This window comes from Pinus tabuliformis, chromosome 6 (genome assembly GCF_031772625.1).
Source record: "Pinus tabuliformis cultivar Carrire ecotype Pingquan chromosome 6, CPIR1, whole genome shotgun sequence".
Taxonomy (NCBI): domain Eukaryota; kingdom Viridiplantae; phylum Streptophyta; class Pinopsida; order Pinales; family Pinaceae; genus Pinus; species Pinus tabuliformis.
Genome location: NC_142292.1, coordinates 371,361,528 through 371,379,352, shown reverse-complemented (window position 1 = coordinate 371,379,352; position 17,825 = coordinate 371,361,528). Strand labels below are relative to the sequence as shown.

Sequence of the window (17,825 nt, the reverse complement as noted above, 5' to 3'; positions counted from 1 at the left end):
TTGTATCTCTTTAATATTATGAAAAATAATAATACATCAAATAAAAAATATATAAAATCAAATAAAAATGAGTAACTAAATCAAAATGTGAATGAAATCACGTAATTCATTTAAATAAATAAATAACTTCAAATTTCTCAACATTTGTTCATCTCTCTCAAAATAAAAATAAAATAAAATATATGCTAATTAAAAATTCATTACATCAAAGAAAGGACAAAAGAATCATCTTTGTATACTAATTTTAATGAAATTAATTAAGCTTTGTAATAATGGTTAAAAGGTCTCCCATGATTAAATGGGACTTTCGAGCTCTAATGAAAAATGCCCGCCCGCAAGCACTCTGTTAACCCTAACTGTTGCACTCCCCTGATCCTCCGAGCTCGCGTCGTCGGGCTCCTTCTGACGGCCTTCAATGGCTGCGCCTGCAGGAGGGGTGGGATCCTCCCCCCCTCCTTTTTCAACTCCAGCCTCTGACACTGAACAGAATGCTATTCCTCTGACCCCTCCTGGCGGTTTCCCTGAAACAGATCAGGGAGGACAAAGGACGAATGACAAACCGATACCATCTGCACAAAGCGATGCGGCTGACAAAGAACAAGATGCGCAACAAAAAGCCTCTTCGTCACAGCCAAAGGCGACCTCGGCTACCTGCATCCCGAAGGCGGCAGAAAGAATCAAAGTCGATCTTCCAAGTCATCGCATTAACGGTGAGATCCAGTACATGCAGGATCATGCACTAATAGGAAAGTTTCTTGGGTTTTGGCCCACTGAAAAGGCGCTGCAGGGATGGATAGCTTCAAAATGGAAGCCCAAAGGACAGGTTACCCTGCAGCTTGGACCGAAAGGCTTCTTCACAGCCATTTTCCATTGTGTGGAAGACAAATCGCGCATATTTGAAGGAGGCCCGTACTTCTTCAACTCTTCAGGACTTTACCTCACGGAATGGAAGCCAAGGTTCAATCCTGACAAAGAAGATTTCAGCTGGGCTCCAGTATGGATACGTATGTATTCCCTCCCAGTGGAATATTGGAAAGAAGATACGCTAGCAGATATTGGCAACAAACTAGGGACCTTCATCAAAGTTGCAGAGGAAACAAAAACCCGCAAATACACCTCGTATGCCCGGATCTGTGTCCAGATGCACCTGACCAAAGCTCTAGCCGACTCAGTAAGTCTCTTTCACGATGATTTTGAATGGACTCAGCCTTTAGATTACGAGCATATCCCCTTTCGTTGTCGTAAATGCCATGAACATGGCCATCTCTTCAGAGATTGCCCTCTGAACTCACAGTCCAAATCTTCAACCAATGAATCCAATAAAGACTCGGAAGGATTCACTAAAGTTCCAAACCGCCGTAGGCATGCCAAGAAAAACCAGGTTGTCCCTGACATCTCCATCAAAACAGTTTCCCAGAACAGATTCATCTCGCTTTCCTCTCCTGATCCTCAGGTCAAACCAAGCTCGGAACCTCAGGAGAACACCTCCTTGCCCTCCTCCTCCCATTCTCCCTCTGCCCCCATGCAGTCCTCCATTCCAGTCGCTTCTCGCCCTTCAACCAGTCCCCTTTTGGATAATAAAATGGTTTCGGACCTCGGCCCTTTCCCCTCTACCCAGGGGAAATCTATTCTAGATTTCAACCAGCAGCCCTCGGCTATGGATCTAGATGCAGCTCTTGCTCTCAGTCTACAGGAAGATGTAGATGTGGAAGACCAAAGTTCCCCTATCATCATGGAGGAAGATCCGGAGCATGTCAGCCTAGATGGTGTAGATATCTTCAAACTTGAAACGGCTTGCAAACAGAAAGAATATAACTCAATACCCGCTTGGCAAATCGACAGGCTTGAAGGAGTCTTAACCAAAGCACATCACAACAAAAGTCTTGGTATACAAGCAGGAATCCCTTGGGATGGAAAAAAAATTCTCAAAGAAACTAAGAAAAGGTGGCGCAAGACAGACCTTCGAAGGACTATCATAGTAGGAGAAATACTTATGGAATCAGGGAGATTCCCTAAGTTGACAAAGTTCTATAAACCCAAACCCCATTGTCCATGAAGCTCATCTCCTGGAATGTGAGAGGACTTAATAGCCCCTCAAAACACCGTATGATAAAAAACCTGATTCAACAAGAAAAACTGTCAATAGTTTTTCTTCAAGAAACAAAAAGCAACAACACCACTATTGAAAGAATTTGTAACAAAATCTGGGTAGGCAGCTGCTCAGTTTCAGTCGATTCCTCTGGGGCTTCAGGGGGATTAGCCATTTTGTGGAATCCGCAGATCCTCACTCTATATGATTTTCATGCCACCCATCATCTCATCCAAGCATCATTCCATCTCATTGGTACCAACATCCATGGGCATCTCTCAAATGTGTATTTTCCGCAGATCCTTCAGCAAAAACTAGATCTTCTGGAAACTCTTACTATTCTCAATGAAAACAGGCGGTTCCCCCTCTGGATAGGTGGCGGCAACTTCAATATCATAAAATCAATGGAGGAGAAAAAAGGAGGCAGAATCAGGCTAGAAAGTGACAGCAATGGCCTCAGAGAATTCATTCACAACAATCAACTCATGGATATTCCAACCTCCAATGGAGTCTTCACTTGGACCAATAAGCGCAAGGGCATACATCATATAGCCTCTAGGCTCGATAGGTTCCTCATTTCGGATAATGCAATACATCTGGGAGGGGACTTCCACGCTTCTATCATACCCCAAGGAGGATCCGATCATTGGCCTATAATGCTACAATGGTCTCGGCCAGGTACACGCAGCAATAGACCTTTCCGATTTGAAGCCTTCTGGCTCACAAATCCGAACTTTAAGACAGTGGTAAGTGAAGCATGGCAATCTTTCATCCCGCCAGAGGGTGCCAAAATGTATCAATTCCAACAAAAATTGAAAAATTTAAAACAAATCCTCAAAGGCTGGAATCGAACACAATTTGGCAACATACAGGAGAATCGCAAGAGGTTGGAACAGCAAATGAACGCGCTTCAACAAACTCTCATCCTGGAAGGTAGGACAGAGGAGCAGACACATCAGGAGCAGATCCTCTGGAACCAAATAGAAGCTCGCAGGCAACAAGAGGAAATTCTATGGCGTCAAAAATCCAGAATTAGGTGGCTCAAGGAGGGGGAGAAGAATACCAAATTCTTCCACAAAACTGCCATCCAAAGAAGAATGTATAATAACATTGCATTTATAAACAATCAACAAGGAACAAGATTAGAAGCACACGAAGATATGGAGAAGGAGTTCAAAGATTATTTTCAGGACATTCTCAGGGAGCCCATAGGTAACAGAGATCAGGCAATTAGAGCAATCACACAGCACATTCCAAGAATCATAACGGAGGACCACAACAACAAACTGCTCCAGCCCACTTCACTCAGGGAGGTTGAAGAAGCAATGGCCCAACTTAAAGATGGCAAGGCACCTGGGCCTGACGGTTTCACGGCCAATTTCTTCCATGAGTTTTGGGAGCTCATCAAGACTGAGGTATGGGAACTAGTAGAGGAATCAAGAATTACGCATTGGATTCTTCCTTCCCTCAACGCAACCTTCTTAGCGCTGGTACCTAAAGGTGAAGAACCAAATAAGCCTGATAAATACCGGCCAATAGCGCTATGCAATGTCATCTATAAGCTAATCTCAAAAGTAATAGCGAACAGGCTCAAACCTCTCCTTCCTCTACTCATCTCTCCTGAGCAGACGGGTTATGTAGAAGGGCGGCAGATCATGGACGGTATAATTCTATCGAATGAGGTTATTCACTCTCTAAAGCTTAAAAAAAAACCAGGTATGATTCTAAAGCTGGATCTCTCTAAAGCCTTTGATAAACTCAGTTGGAATTACATTCACAAGATGTTATTAGCGTTTGGTTTCAACTCAACATGGACCAGATGGATTATGAATCTAATTTCCTCTCCCAGCATCTCTGTCTTGCTGAATGGTTCTCCCTCCCTGCCTTTCCGCCCCTCCCGTGGTATCAGGCAGGGGGATCCTCTTTCCCCATTCCTCTTTGTCCTTATGGCAGAAGGACTCAGCAGACTGCTCAAATCCGTTGTCTCCACTCAGGCTCTAAAAGGAATTTCCCTCCATGGTCTTAATCCTCTTTCCCATCAACAGTTTGTAGACGACACAATGTTATTTGGTCATCCATCCTCCCAAGAGGCCTCTGTCTTCAAATCCCTGCTCTCCCTCTTCTCTAACACCTCTGGCACCTCTATTAATGCTTCTAAATCCCAGCTCTTCTTTTTCAACACTCCCCCTTCTACTCAAAGGAATATTGCTCGTATTCTAGGATTCACCATTGCCAAGCTACCTTCTAATTATCTGGGGGCTCCTTTAGCTGATTCCGCCATCAAGCATGCTTCTTGGAGGACTCTCCTAGACAAATTAGAATCAAGGCTTTCGTCCTGAACTTTCTGCTCTCTAAACATGGCCGGAAGACTTGTCTTGATCAAATCGGTTCTCCAGGTAATGCCTTTGTATCTTTTTTCCATCATGGCCGCACCAAAATGGGTTCTCAAAGCAATCCGCAACCTTCAGCGCAACTTCCTATGGGGCTCCTCAGGCCTGAATAGAAAATGGGCTCTTGTCAACTAGAAAGAAGTATGCAAAATCAAATCTGAAGGTGGCCTGGGCTTAAGAGATCCTCTCCAAAGTAACAACACAATGGGAGCTAGAATATGGTGGAACTGGATCTCCAAGCCATACTCACCATGGGCAAGACTCTGGCAAGCAAAATATGCCCCAGGCAGCCAATGTAATGATCTTATCAGAATCAGTACAACTACCCAGGGGTCACTAATATGGAATGCCGCAAAGCTCCACAGTGCTTTCATACAAGAGCATAGTTTTTGGGAAATTCACTCAGGCACAACGGCAAGGTTCTGGGACGATTCATGGCAACAACTCCCGAAACTGGCAACTTTATTCCAAAAGCCACTATGGCAAACCCACATGCAGCAGGCGAACCTCACATTTGTCCATCAATTCTGGCAACAGCCCACGCACCATGACTTCCAAATCTGGAAACCCGCTAGCCTCTGGCAGATTGACTGGCAAGGAGAAACGCACACTGACATAGATCAAGAACTCAACTACAGAAGAATTCGACTCTCCAACCAGCAGGACAAACTAAGATGGGGACATACGCCAAAAGGAACATTCACCACCAAAGAAGCACACCAATTGCGCTACTCAGCTATCCAGACAGACAAGGACCAAATCTGGGAACAAGTCTGGCAACCAGGAGTTTGGCCTAAAGTCTCTACTTTTTTATGGCTCTTAAGCAAAAGGCGCATACTCACTTGGGACAATTTGCAAAAGCGTGGATTCATTGGCCCATCAAGATGCCCAAACTGCAATCTCCACTCTGAAACAATCAGACACCTAATGGAAACTTGTCCGCTAGCAACGCAACTTTGGGAGAGAGTTGAAAAATGCAACAGGAGATCGGAAGCTCGGATGGAGGACGTTACAGAAACCATAAGGAAATGGACCAAGAACCCTTTTAAAAGCCAGCTTCTTAACTCTCTATGGAGTCTAATACCAGGCTTTCTTTATTGGATTCTCTGGAAGGAAAGAAACTACAGAATCTTCAACAACACTCACCGGCCAATAGAAGCTATGTGGCTCCTCCTAAAACAAAACCTCCAAGAAACTCTAGCTATCAGAACCTGGTATGACACAGATTTGCCAGACTCTCCGCAGGAATGCATCGTTCTGAAGGACTGGAATCTGGACCTCTCCTTTTTAGCAAATGTTACAGCTCGTCCTCCAACGCGCACAGCCTCTCCGCTATCCTGGTCCCCTCCAGCAATCAACTCTTACAAGCTGAACTTTGATGGGGCAGCCAAAGGTAATCCTGGGCCGACGGGATTTGGAGGAATCTTCAGAAGCCATACGGGAGCTATATTGCATATATATTATGGATCGATTGGCAAGGACACTAACAATGCAGCTGAGCTGGAAGGACTTTGGCAAGGGATCTGCATTGCAGAACAAAAGCACTTCTTCCCTCTAGAGGTTGAAGGAGACTCATCCATCCTAATAGATGCAGCCAACAGAATACAAGCCGGTACTACAGCAGTCAAAATAGCATCCAGCTGGAGATTGCTCAGTAGATTGGAATCACTGGAGGAAAAGCTAAGGAATCCCCAAAGCATAACCTTTCAGCATGTTAGAAGAACAGCGAATCAAGTTGCAGATAGACTGGCCAACCAGGGCGCCACTCAGCAACTTCCCTACTTCTCTGGATCTCTTGAAATGGCAGCCGATGAACAACTCAAACAGGATTGCGCTTCTTTGGTGCAGAAAGATCTCTCTCTCCCGGATGCGGGTGTTCAATCAGCGTAAGGGTACGAAGGTGGCGCTTCACATGGGCAGGTGTCAGCCCATGCACGCCACGAGGAACCGTGCAGATCAAGTGAGCTGGTCTCACGCAGGGTTATTAATGTGGTTCGTTTACTCCTCCATCTACCTCCTGGTAAATTGTGCAATGGCGCTTCATAATGTCTGCACTCCAGCGACCTCCTCACATTCCTCTACAGTTTCTTGGCATTCCTCGGCGGCCTCTTCACATCCCTCCGCTGCCAATTCACACTCCTCTGAGGCGCTGTTGGTAACTCATGGGCATTCACACTCTGTGCCCAAGTTCGTCTCCGTCTCAAGCTTGAGAGTGTTTCACAGGATTTTAGCTCGAGTTCAACGCGCTCACGTGCTGGTTAGTTTCTCCCCTCTGTGCATTTGTGCACTGGATGATCCATTATATACTGCAATGTCGAGAGAGCGTCCAGGAATGGGTAGCAGATGCGGAGGCTCCCGTGGGCGCGCCACCTCACAGAGGTCTGCCCCCATCTCTCCCTCCTCCTCGGTCGAGTTGGCACCTGAGCAAAATCGCCCTCAAGTTTCCTAAGCCAGAAGAGGCAAAGGTCATGGGCGTGGAAGGCTGGTTGACTGTGGGCATGCGGCGCATCCAACAGTCCGCTATCGAATCCCCTGCACTCTTGCCAATTCCACTTTCTTGGTCTCAATCACTATAGAAAATTGTGCAAATCTCAGCGGCCAGGCAGTAGCTCATCAGGCAATTCTGCCAGAACCAGGGACAGCACCTCCAATTGACACTCAACGCCCGGTCACGGGTAGCTCCTCCTTGGCGACTCAAGCCGCCCCTGATGGTCCAAGCGAGCCTGCTCCGGGCGTCCCAACCGGCTCGGTGGTCCTTCGCTCAGACTCAGACGACTCTTTGCAATTTGGGTGCAGGGTAGTGGAGGAACCCTACACTACGGATGGCGATTGATCTTGGATGGCTCTCAGCTCTCGGCAGCCTAAGAAGTAGGCGCATTACTCTGTTTTTGGAACTTGCAATTCTGCCTGTGTCTGGTCTTAGTAAGTGTCTATATGTCTCTGTGTCGACGGTATGGATCCATGTCTATTTGTCCATGTTCAGCGCTGCCCAACAGTGCAATAGTTGTTTGTTTCAGCTTGTCTGTTTCACAAGACTTAGAGTCTTAGGAGAAGATGTAACAGATGGATGTCCACCATTTTTGGAAGGTGTTCAGCTATGCTAATTGTCAATCTCATGGCAAGATTTTCAAGGCCATGGCCTTGCTGTAACATTTTGAATCTTTTTGTACAATAATAGAAGTAGACAGATTGAGAAAAAAAAAATGGTTAAAAGGTATTTATTAAATGAGAAATTTTTTAAATTCTAAATAATTAATAAATATTTATATCAAAATTATTTATTAAATAGAGATTGTTGATTCACATACCTAAATTAGTATAAATTACTCCTAAACCTGAAAACTATAACATAAAATTAGTCAATTACTCATAAACTAAATAACTCATAGTTAATGATAATTAGTCATAAATCTAAGTTAGTTATAATTCATGATTTAATTTGAAAATGATGTGAATGTTTATTCTAATGAAACCAGAGAAATTGTTTAAGTCACAAATAATTAATAAATATTTAAATCATAACTATTTATTAGAATTACTAGAAATTACTCATAGACCTAAAAACTGAAACATAGAATTAGCCAATTACTCATAAACCTAAATAACACAGAGAATTAGTCAATTACTCATAAACGTAAATAAACCATAGTTACTTATAATTAATCATAATTATTCATAATTAACTTAAATTAATTGTTCACTATAAATTAACTATGTGGCCCTATAAATTAACTTTGGCATCCAAACAAGTGGAATATGTTGTTCTATTAATTGTTCATTGTAAAGAATGTCACACCGTTTTCTACTTGTTTAAAAGCCTTGTAAAATATAGGAAATTTTGTTGGGCTGAAAAAAAGGGTGTGACCTAAAATGATGAACATTTACATGTGTACTGATGAATAAAAATTTCATTGACTAATGAACAAATATGGGTTTTAAATGTAATTGGTTTTCATTAATATTGTAGGAATTTCGATTATGTATATGTGTAATATGGGTAATATAATTGGTTGTTATTAATATTATAGGAATTTGTATAATGTATATGTTTTTAGCTTGAATGTATTAATTTAAATAATTAAATGTATCCAATATGTTATTTAGAATTGTTTAAACATTTTTTTTGAAAGAAATAGATTAATATAATTATATAAGAGAATAATGAAAAAACTCTTCTGATTATATTACATACATATTACAACATGATAGAAAAATAAGATATGGGTTTTATAAAATTATATTATAAGAAGTTATATTAAATCTCTTACTTTAACCTTTTTTTTTCTTTCATAAATTATAATTAAAAAAAAAACATTGTATAATAAAAATATATTCAATAAATCAAATCTTTTCAATTTTTTTTTAAGAGAATCTTTGAACACCTTTTTTTTTTTTTTCATTTTTTTCTTTTTTCTTTCATAAATTATAATTGCAAAAAAACCATTGTATAATAAAAATATGTATAAGAATAGATTAATTCAATAAAACAAATCTTTTCAATTCTTTTTAAAGAACCTTTAAACACCTTAATTAATATATGTTTAAATTCATGTGTTTTTATGTTGTTTCTAATTTGGCAAAAATTGTTTGGATTCAGTCCTGGAATTTGACGTTCCACAGAGCGTTTTTTCCATTTTTAAACGTATTTGATGGCCAATTTTTTTTTTTCAAACGTATAAAATGATGGTTAAAAAAATTCTCGAAGCCATAAATTTAACGTTCAGGTATCTCGATTGCTCGTCATAAATTTTAGGGGCGAATGAGGGAGTACAGGCTCAGTCAACCTCACCTCAGCGGCTCCGTAGATTATTCCAAATGCAAAAGAAAGGACGGATTTGGTGTAAATTTTAAATGATTTCTTTTGTAAAATTAAATAAAGGTCGTAATTCAATTTTAAGGGCTGAAGGCACAGATTTCTTATTTTCTAGGGCAATACATATTTTTTTAAGCAAAGGAACAACCGCCCAAGTAGAGGACTATTTTGCCCTAATTTTTTGATTTGCGTACTCAATCTCCTCCTCTCCTATGATTTTCGAAAACAGTAGAGGCGAGAGTTTTTTTTTTATCACTAGTTTTACTTTTGAATCTGCCTAAGTGTGGGTATGAATTTAATTTGCAACTCTTTGAAATGTGTGGATTAAGATTTAATTTAAAGGTTAGCAAAATGTGGATTTAAATCAATTTTATAATTTGGCCAATTCTTGATTTAAATCTAATTTAAAGTTTCATAGGGTGGGTTTTGTTTCATGTCTGTCTATGTGGCATTTAAGTAGGAACACTTGCATTTAAATTTACATTTTCATTGTATTTTTTAGTTTGTTTGGCAATGTATTTGAATTCAATCATTTGTTGTCTTTTACTTTTCAAATGATAGTGCACAAACTTTCTACCTTTAAATGTGTTTACATTGGCCACTTTCATGTCTTTAGAGATGTACAATGGCGGTGTTCATCTTCATGTGGGAGTTATTTATGAGAGGAACTTGATTTCACGAGTAAGATGATATGCATTGTCTCTGGTTTGAAGCTTGTGTTTCTGCGTAAATTTATTTCCACTGTAGTCTAAGATTTTGATTCCTGTTATTTTCCAGCCAAAATTGTGGTATAAGGAGATTTTGACTCTCCATCCTATTTGTGGTATAAGGAGATTTAGAGTTGAACGTTAATTAATTACTATACCTTTCAGAGTTTTTTTAGTGCTTGTACAAACAATTTTGATTCATATTTTCTAATTTTATTACAAAACTTTAAAATATTTATAGTTTAAAATTTAATTTTAAACATATAAAAATTAATTTGTCTTTTTCTAAATTTAAATATTTAAATTATGCTAAGTTCATGGCCAAATTTATAATTTGATTTTTTAATTATAATTTCATTAAATTTGAAAAAGAAACCGTAAAAACTTAAAACATTGTTTTTCATTTCACATGGATCGTTGTATTGATGACAAGAAAAAAATTCTAATTATTGAGAGTAGTATGTATAGAGTAGTTTTTTTTTGTGAAATTTAAGATTATAATTTTTTTGTTTTGCTTTTTTTGAATTATACTCTTTCATGCACTATTTATGTTGAATTTTTTGTAGATTTTTTGTAGTTAAGCATGATCATATAACTTTATTATAATATTTATTATTTAAATAATATTTTTCTTTATTTAAATTTTAAAGAGCTTTTTTGGGTTAAAATATTGTATATTACTTTATAAAATTAGAGATATATTATATACTAACTAATGCTTAGAGGGAGGAAGCAAATGTAGACCTCTAAAGTAGTATGACTTTGTTATAAATTGACAACACTCAACTCCTTGTCTAAGGATGGGCGATTTTTATAAACTCTGTTGTCTGGCCTTCTGCTCTCTTGTAACAATACAATTCACAATTCAGAGTTGGTTTCATCTATCAGCTTTCAATCTTGTTGAAAAGGAGGGATTGGACTCTAGACATAACATACATTCCAACCTCCCAAGTCCAACAAATGCTTAAGTCCATAAACATAGCATTCTCTTTTTTCTTTACTCCTCACATATTGAAGTTCATTTCTACATTACCCCTAATTCTAGGCTATGTCGAGACTCAAAGAGGTATTACACTCATGGCCTCCAATATTGACACAATCACAGACTCACGTAGGACACAACTAGGCTCTATTGAATGAACTTCGAGCAAGATTTTTTTTAATCCAACGGTATTTTCTGGAACCTTAAATGTTCAACCTTGAAAAGCAGTCACTCGTGTAACAATATGCTTTTGAATTTTGGAAAAAAATAAATTTGTTGAATCTTTCCTGTATATTTTCAATCTACTTTCATATTTGCACCAAGTATGACAATTTTCGTCTTTCATATCGGAAACCGTTTTCTCTTTCATATTTGCAAAAAGTATGAGAATTTTCATCTTTCATATCGGAAAGAGTTTTCTCTGAAGCCTGCCTAGCGTTGAATCATGAAAATGTATTCCTCAGGAGGTCTCAAATTGCAAAAGTTCACCACAATCCATGCGCATGTTCTTAGAAAAAAATTGACTTAGCATTTCTTCGCACTATTGTTCATATCTTTAATAAAAGGCTCCTCAATTAGTTGTAAAAATTATCATAATTCTGCCCTTGTTGTCAAAATAAATAACCTGCACTGCCTAGAATCATGCTTATCAAAAGTTAGCAATGTTAGTTCAAACCTTTCACAATGAGGATGATACTTTTGTCCACTTCATTGTTGTAACAAACTATTTATTTGTCCCATGTTGTAGATGGAACTTAGCAAATTTGAGAGAGATCACATGCACAAAGTTTAATATGAAAACCATTAAAAGTATTAGTTTATGTCTTGATGGTTGCATTAACAATATACATAATTATTGTTATTTTAACCACAAGTTATCATATATTTTAGCTAAAATATCAAAGGTGTTGTGATTGGGCTTAGCGAACGAATCATTTGTGATGAGCAATGGTTCTTCGACAACTAGTTACTTCCATTTAGTATTTTTCTCTTGATGCAGGGTTTCCACGTCTAATATGCTTAGAGGGATGCATAACACCATCTCATCGAATGATGGTTGAGGATCGTCATCTTCCTAGCTATGTGGCCTTCTTTAGTGCCTTTAACATATTAAAATTTAAGTATATAATCAAAACTATTAACCCAAAAAGATGAAAATCGTTATAAAACCTTAAAAGTGTGGTTTTATGCTATTTCTAAGCACATATGCTAACTTAGGAAAGAACAAGGCACTTTCACAGAGATTAGTGAAAGTTGAGATGCAAGAGTATTTGAAAGAGAGTTTCCCTATAAGAGGAAGTTGACACTCACAAATTTACATAGAACATATAATGAAAGGCATGAAAAATATAAAAACGTCATTAAATTTTCATTTGATGGGCAAAGGAGATTTGAAATTATAGGCCTGTTTGGATTTACAATTTAATTTAATTCAACAAAAACAAATTAAAAATTACAAAAAAAATTGAGTAAAGATTGTTTGGAATCACAAGTAAATTTGGCAAAGATTGTTTGAAATTACAAGTAAATTTGAGTGAACAATAAAAATTAAGATTGAGTTAAAAAAAAATGTAGTTAGTTCCAACGAAAATTTCCTAACGTCTACCTGCTACACAACCCATTAAAAATATTTATAAACACATAAAATAAAATTAATAATTGAGTTTTGAGATTAAAATCAAGTTATATATCATTACTTTTTTAAAACAATGGAGACATATAGAATTAATTGGTTTAGAAACACATTTTCTTAATGGTTAAGAACCTTTAAAGTATAATTATTATGATTAGTGTATGATTAAAAATTACATTATTAAATAAGAAATACTATTTTAATAAATATTTATAAATTCAAATAATTAAAAAAAGTTATAAATATATAAAACTATGTTGAAAAATCTCACAAACATAAAAACATATTACATTTTTTATTATTTTAATTTCCTACTATTTATTAATTTAACCTCCATATACCACATAATCATAATCATGTAGATATTAATGTAGTCCATTAGAATGCTTATGTTGTGATATTAATGCAGTCCATTACAAGGATTATCTTATCATATTAACAATCTATTGTTTTATTAATAACTAACTAAAATGATTTTAGAAATTTAGTAATATAATTTTAATTTGATATTTTTGGATTCATTATGATTGAGTCAAGTTGTTTTTGTCAAATTCCAACCAGAAATTATTTAGGCGATTCACATTACATAGAAAATTAAAACATATAACTAAAATAAATTCACTACTATACAAAACAGGTAAGCATGTGATCGTGAATCTAGAAAAAAACCAAGTTGTTCACCAACTATTTTTTATTAGTTCAAATTTCACTCTTACACAACCATTAACATTTTTTATCCTTAACAAAATGGAAAATTGTGTATGGTAAATTATGTATTTATGTTACTTTTAATTTTATTCAACATTAAATTGTTTTGTTGATATCAAATGCGTTTTTTTTACTGTTAGGTGATTTCATTGTTTCATCATGGATCCAGCTATTGGAGTTGTCTTCCATTCGAAGTTCTTGAACTTGTCTTCCTATGGCTCCCTTTATCTATTGTGATAAAGTTTAGCACTGTTTGTAAAAAATGGAAGAATGCTTTGCAAAACCCTTCTTTCTTTTTACGTTGCAAGAATGTCTCTACGAACGAATTTGGATTTCTTGTTCCTTTCCTCAATAGTGAAGACAATTGTTTTGCTGCTCAATACCTTAATCAGAATGGCCACATATCTCAATTTCATTTGGGATTCATAGATTCAAGATATAGAGTAGAGTGTATTGTTGGACCAATGGTGGTTTTATCCTTACCAACATAATGCTCCAAAACACTCAACTATTTTGTAACGAATCCATTTACAAAGGCATTTAAAAACATAGGGCTAATACGAATTGGAGACTCGGGATTCTTTTCATTATTGGAAAATGTAAGCAGCAGAAAATATGACTGGGTTGTTCTAAAACATATTTATGACAGAATGCAGTCTAAATTTTATGTTTGTAGTAGTCTTGATAAGGTATGGAAAAGGGTTGTTGTTCCATTTTGTGGCACTTCACCCCTAAGAATGTAGTGTTTTATAAAAGTAAATTGTTTTGGCTGTATCTCGACAAGGAGTATGAAGATTATCCTCTGTACGGGTATACAATCTACTGGTTTGATGTAATAAAAAAAGTGTGGGGTTTTTCATTTGTTCCAATCAGTGACATACGTTGTATGTCATTAGCAATATATATGAATTAGTTTATATGCCTTGTTAATGATGGCTCCACTTTTGTATGGTCAATTGAAAAATTAGATCATTTCCAATTTGGTCAACTGTGTGTTGAACGAAGAATTGACTACTTTGAAGATGATTGGGGTTTCAGATGGAAGTTGTTGGAAGAAATTTCTACAGATATAAATAGAAAATCTCCTGGTTATCTTCCATTCCGAACAGTCCATGGTCTAGTTCTTATGTGCAACTGCAGTGAAGTTCCTTTCCTATTATATGACACGATAACTCACATATGTTTTTCAATAGATATTGATAATTCAACTAATGAGCAGATGTCTCGGTTTTGGTACCCAACATTGGAGGATTGCAATGATTTGATTGAGTATGGAGATGTTTTTGCAATTGCTCCACGTATGGATTCCGTTGATGAGTTTCCACCATTGGATATGGTTATGCATTCTTAGGATATTAGTATTCTTAGGAGTTCTTATGAATATTTCCATTTTATATAATCTCTATGGTTGTGGAAAATATTTCCATTTTTCTCTCTATACACACTATGGGTCTTTATGTTAATACTTTAAAATTATGTTTGTATTGATCTTTGTGATGTAAAATATTAATATTGTTTTCCCTAAATTTTTCTTATTTACATGTAAATGTTTCTCGATGTTATGCATATTTCTTTTTTTGTATAACTATAATTTCTATGAGTTATGTTATACATATTATTTGTATTGGTTTTTGTCATTGATTCTCAAACAATGTTATATGCTTATGTTCATTTTAATATTTGTATTTATATTTTGATAGTATATAGTTCCAAATTTTCAGATATACTTCCAATTCATATAATTCTTAGACTATTGTGTCCCAATAGTATGGGTTTCATTTTGATTATAATATGATATATGGAAATTTATACTTTTTTGTTTAAGCCATTTGGAAGAATTCATTTCTGTTTTTTACCATTTTGAAATTTTTTGTTTTTGTTTTTAGCCATTTGTAAAAAGCCTTATACATTTTGATAAGTTTATATAGTTGGAAAAAAATAACATCTACACTTTTTTATGTTTTTGATGATTTCCAAAAACAAACTTGTGCCCTTTTCATTATTTTTTGTTTATTTATATTATATATTTGTTATGTTCCATGTTTATGATTCCATAATGAATATTTTATTATTCATTGTAGACATGTCATCTGAAGGCACAAGAAAGCGAACAAAAAAAATAAATTTGTCACCAAATTCACGTGAGAGGTCTAATGAAAGTCATCGTTTATAGTATCAACAAAATAAGGATGCCATAAATGAGCATAGGAGAGCTACATATAATAGAAAAATGAGTGAAGCCACTCTTGAAAATGATTTTATAATTCCTCATAAGTATCATACTATGGATGATATAATGGAAAGAACATTTCTTGTTGATAGTTCATTATCACGATATGCTCCTCGTCAGCATAATCTTGTTGTTCGATGCTCTTCTAAAAATGTTCATAACATTGGGGAAACATCTTGCAATTGGGAAGAATGCCATATCGATATTGTGGATGCAAATGTCCACCCTAACCCTTCTGTGTGTCCAATTTCATGTTTAGATGGCCAATGGTTGCAAAACATCCATGGTGGAGGGAATGATGACATTTTGTGTGATGATTTGGATGATAGTTTACTTGGCCATTTGTTTGATAATTTGGATCTAGTTGCTTGAAACATTAGATCTTCAAATCCCGCTTCTCAAAGTAATGTGGTCCCACCAAGAGAATCAGTCATCCCTGATAGCATTTCGTGTGGAACAATGGAGGTAACACAATTATATTTTGATTTTTGCTACAATAGTGGTTGTTCTATTACATTCCTATAATTACAAAGTTTTGTTTACTAAACTTATGTTATTTTATTCTCTTCAAATAGGATACAACTTGTTTTAATAGAGGTATAAAAATTAAATTCCAAAGTGTTCCATCTACTAATCTGAGAAGTGAAGATGAAGCATGTCATAATCATCCTGGTCATTCTCCTCGATGATCAAATTGTCACACTAACGTAAATTTTCAATGTTTTCGATTTGCTTTTCATTTTTTAAATTTTGAGTTGCTTGGACATTGAATTTTATGGCGAATTTTATTCTTCTTTGAACAGGACACAAGTTATTTCAATAGAGGCATATAGATTAACTTCATAGATGTTCCATCTACTGATGTTAGAAGTGAAGAGGAACCATATCATAGCGTTCATCCACATTGCCAAGCAAATGTAAATGTTGAGTGCATTCGATATTTTTCTCATTTTTTCATTTACAGTTGCCTGAAATTTGTATTTTTTAACCTTTCATGGAGAAACCTTGATCTCATCTCATTAGGTTGAAGAATTGGAATCCAGAACATCAAATTGTAAAACTAATGTAGATTTTCAATGTATTTGATTTATTTTCAATTTTTGAATCTTTCTTTTTTGGACATTTAGTTTTATAACGTATTTAATTTTTTTGAAATAGGAAACAACTCATTTTAATAGAGGCATAGAAACTACATCCAAAAATGTTCCATCCACTGATCTTAGAATCCAAGAGCAACCATCTCATAACCCTCATCGACATGAAGACACAAATGTAAATTTTGAATGCATTTGATTCGTTTTCATTTTCTTCATTTATAATTAGTTGGAAATTAAATTTTAAAGTCTCTTGTGACAAAGAGACCTTTACATCCTCTTAGGTTCGCAAATTGCACACCATAAATTTGGAAAGACATTCTCATAGATCCATTCCACATGCTTCAAATTTGCGAAGGGAATCTCATGTTCTTGAAGATGAAGTAAATGTTAGAAGAAATTTTACTCATCGAAATGGTTTTCAACATGGTTCAGCTAGTAGAGATCATATTCATTTTGATGAAAACATGATTGTAGTGCATAAAAGGTTTCGAGCAAAGATAGATAGCTTTTTAATTGTCCAAATGTGCCACATTTGCCAAGAATCATATCCCGGAATCCATGTTGTGAGACATTTTGAAGGACCTGTTTTCAGATGATGTAAGAGTGAAAGAGGAGCCCATCATTTTTGTTGATATAATAACATGGATTCTGGTGAGAAACCTCATATTTTAAGAGTTCTTACTCAAGTTGAACAAATGCTAATAGCACGTGTGAATCCTATTTTGCAAGTGGCACATGCTCGAGATGGGCAATATAAGTATAGTGGTCATACAATTAGCTTTCCTCAAGATATTTATACAGTTGTACAAAGCCTTCCCTGACATATTGAAGATATTGACTTTCTAATTGTGAGCAAACATGGCGCTTAGTCTAAGTATTATGAATGTTATGTCAAAAGATATCGAGTGATGGATGCATTGCTTTTCAAAATCCAACATGATCAATATTATCAAGATGTTGTAATTGATTATGATTCAGTGAGTGCTCTACCCGAAAGATCAATAGATGTCTCCTCTAGGCTTAAATTTGTTGATTGTGATATTGAAGAATCTCATATTAATGAAACTAATAATGAAGGGTTTCGTGTTGAGAATTTGCCCTCTCATGTTTTTTCTTTTGTTTCTCGCCTACCAAAAGAACGAAGAGAAGTGGAAGAAATTAGAGCATTTCTTGATA

At 36.1% G+C, this 17,825-nt stretch overlaps 1 protein-coding gene across 1 annotated transcript; it reads left to right on the top strand.

Annotated features, from left to right (window-relative positions):
- The first annotated feature begins 415 nt into the window (after positions 1-415).
- LOC149258840 (uncharacterized) lies at positions 416-4,428 on the top strand. Its single transcript, XM_089436894.1, has 4 exons — positions 416-1,886; positions 2,213-2,835; positions 2,962-3,751; positions 3,881-4,428. Exons 1-4 carry the CDS (start codon positions 416-418, stop codon positions 4,426-4,428), a joined length of 3,432 nt encoding a protein of 1,143 aa, XP_089293020.1.
- Positions 4,429-17,825: the final 13,397 nt, after the last annotated feature.

Coding starts and splice junctions, on each gene's coding strand:
- LOC149258840 (XM_089436894.1), top strand. CDS start 416: ATGGCTGCGCCTGCAGGAGGGGTGGGATCCTCCCCCCCTCCTTTTTCA. Junction 2,836..2,961: donor ATCCGAACTTTAAGACAGTG/GTAAGTGAAGCA, acceptor GGCAACATACAG/GAGAATCGCAAGAGGTTGGA. Junction 3,752..3,880: donor AGGGCGGCAGATCATGGACG/GTATAATTCTAT, acceptor AGATGTTATTAG/CGTTTGGTTTCAACTCAACA.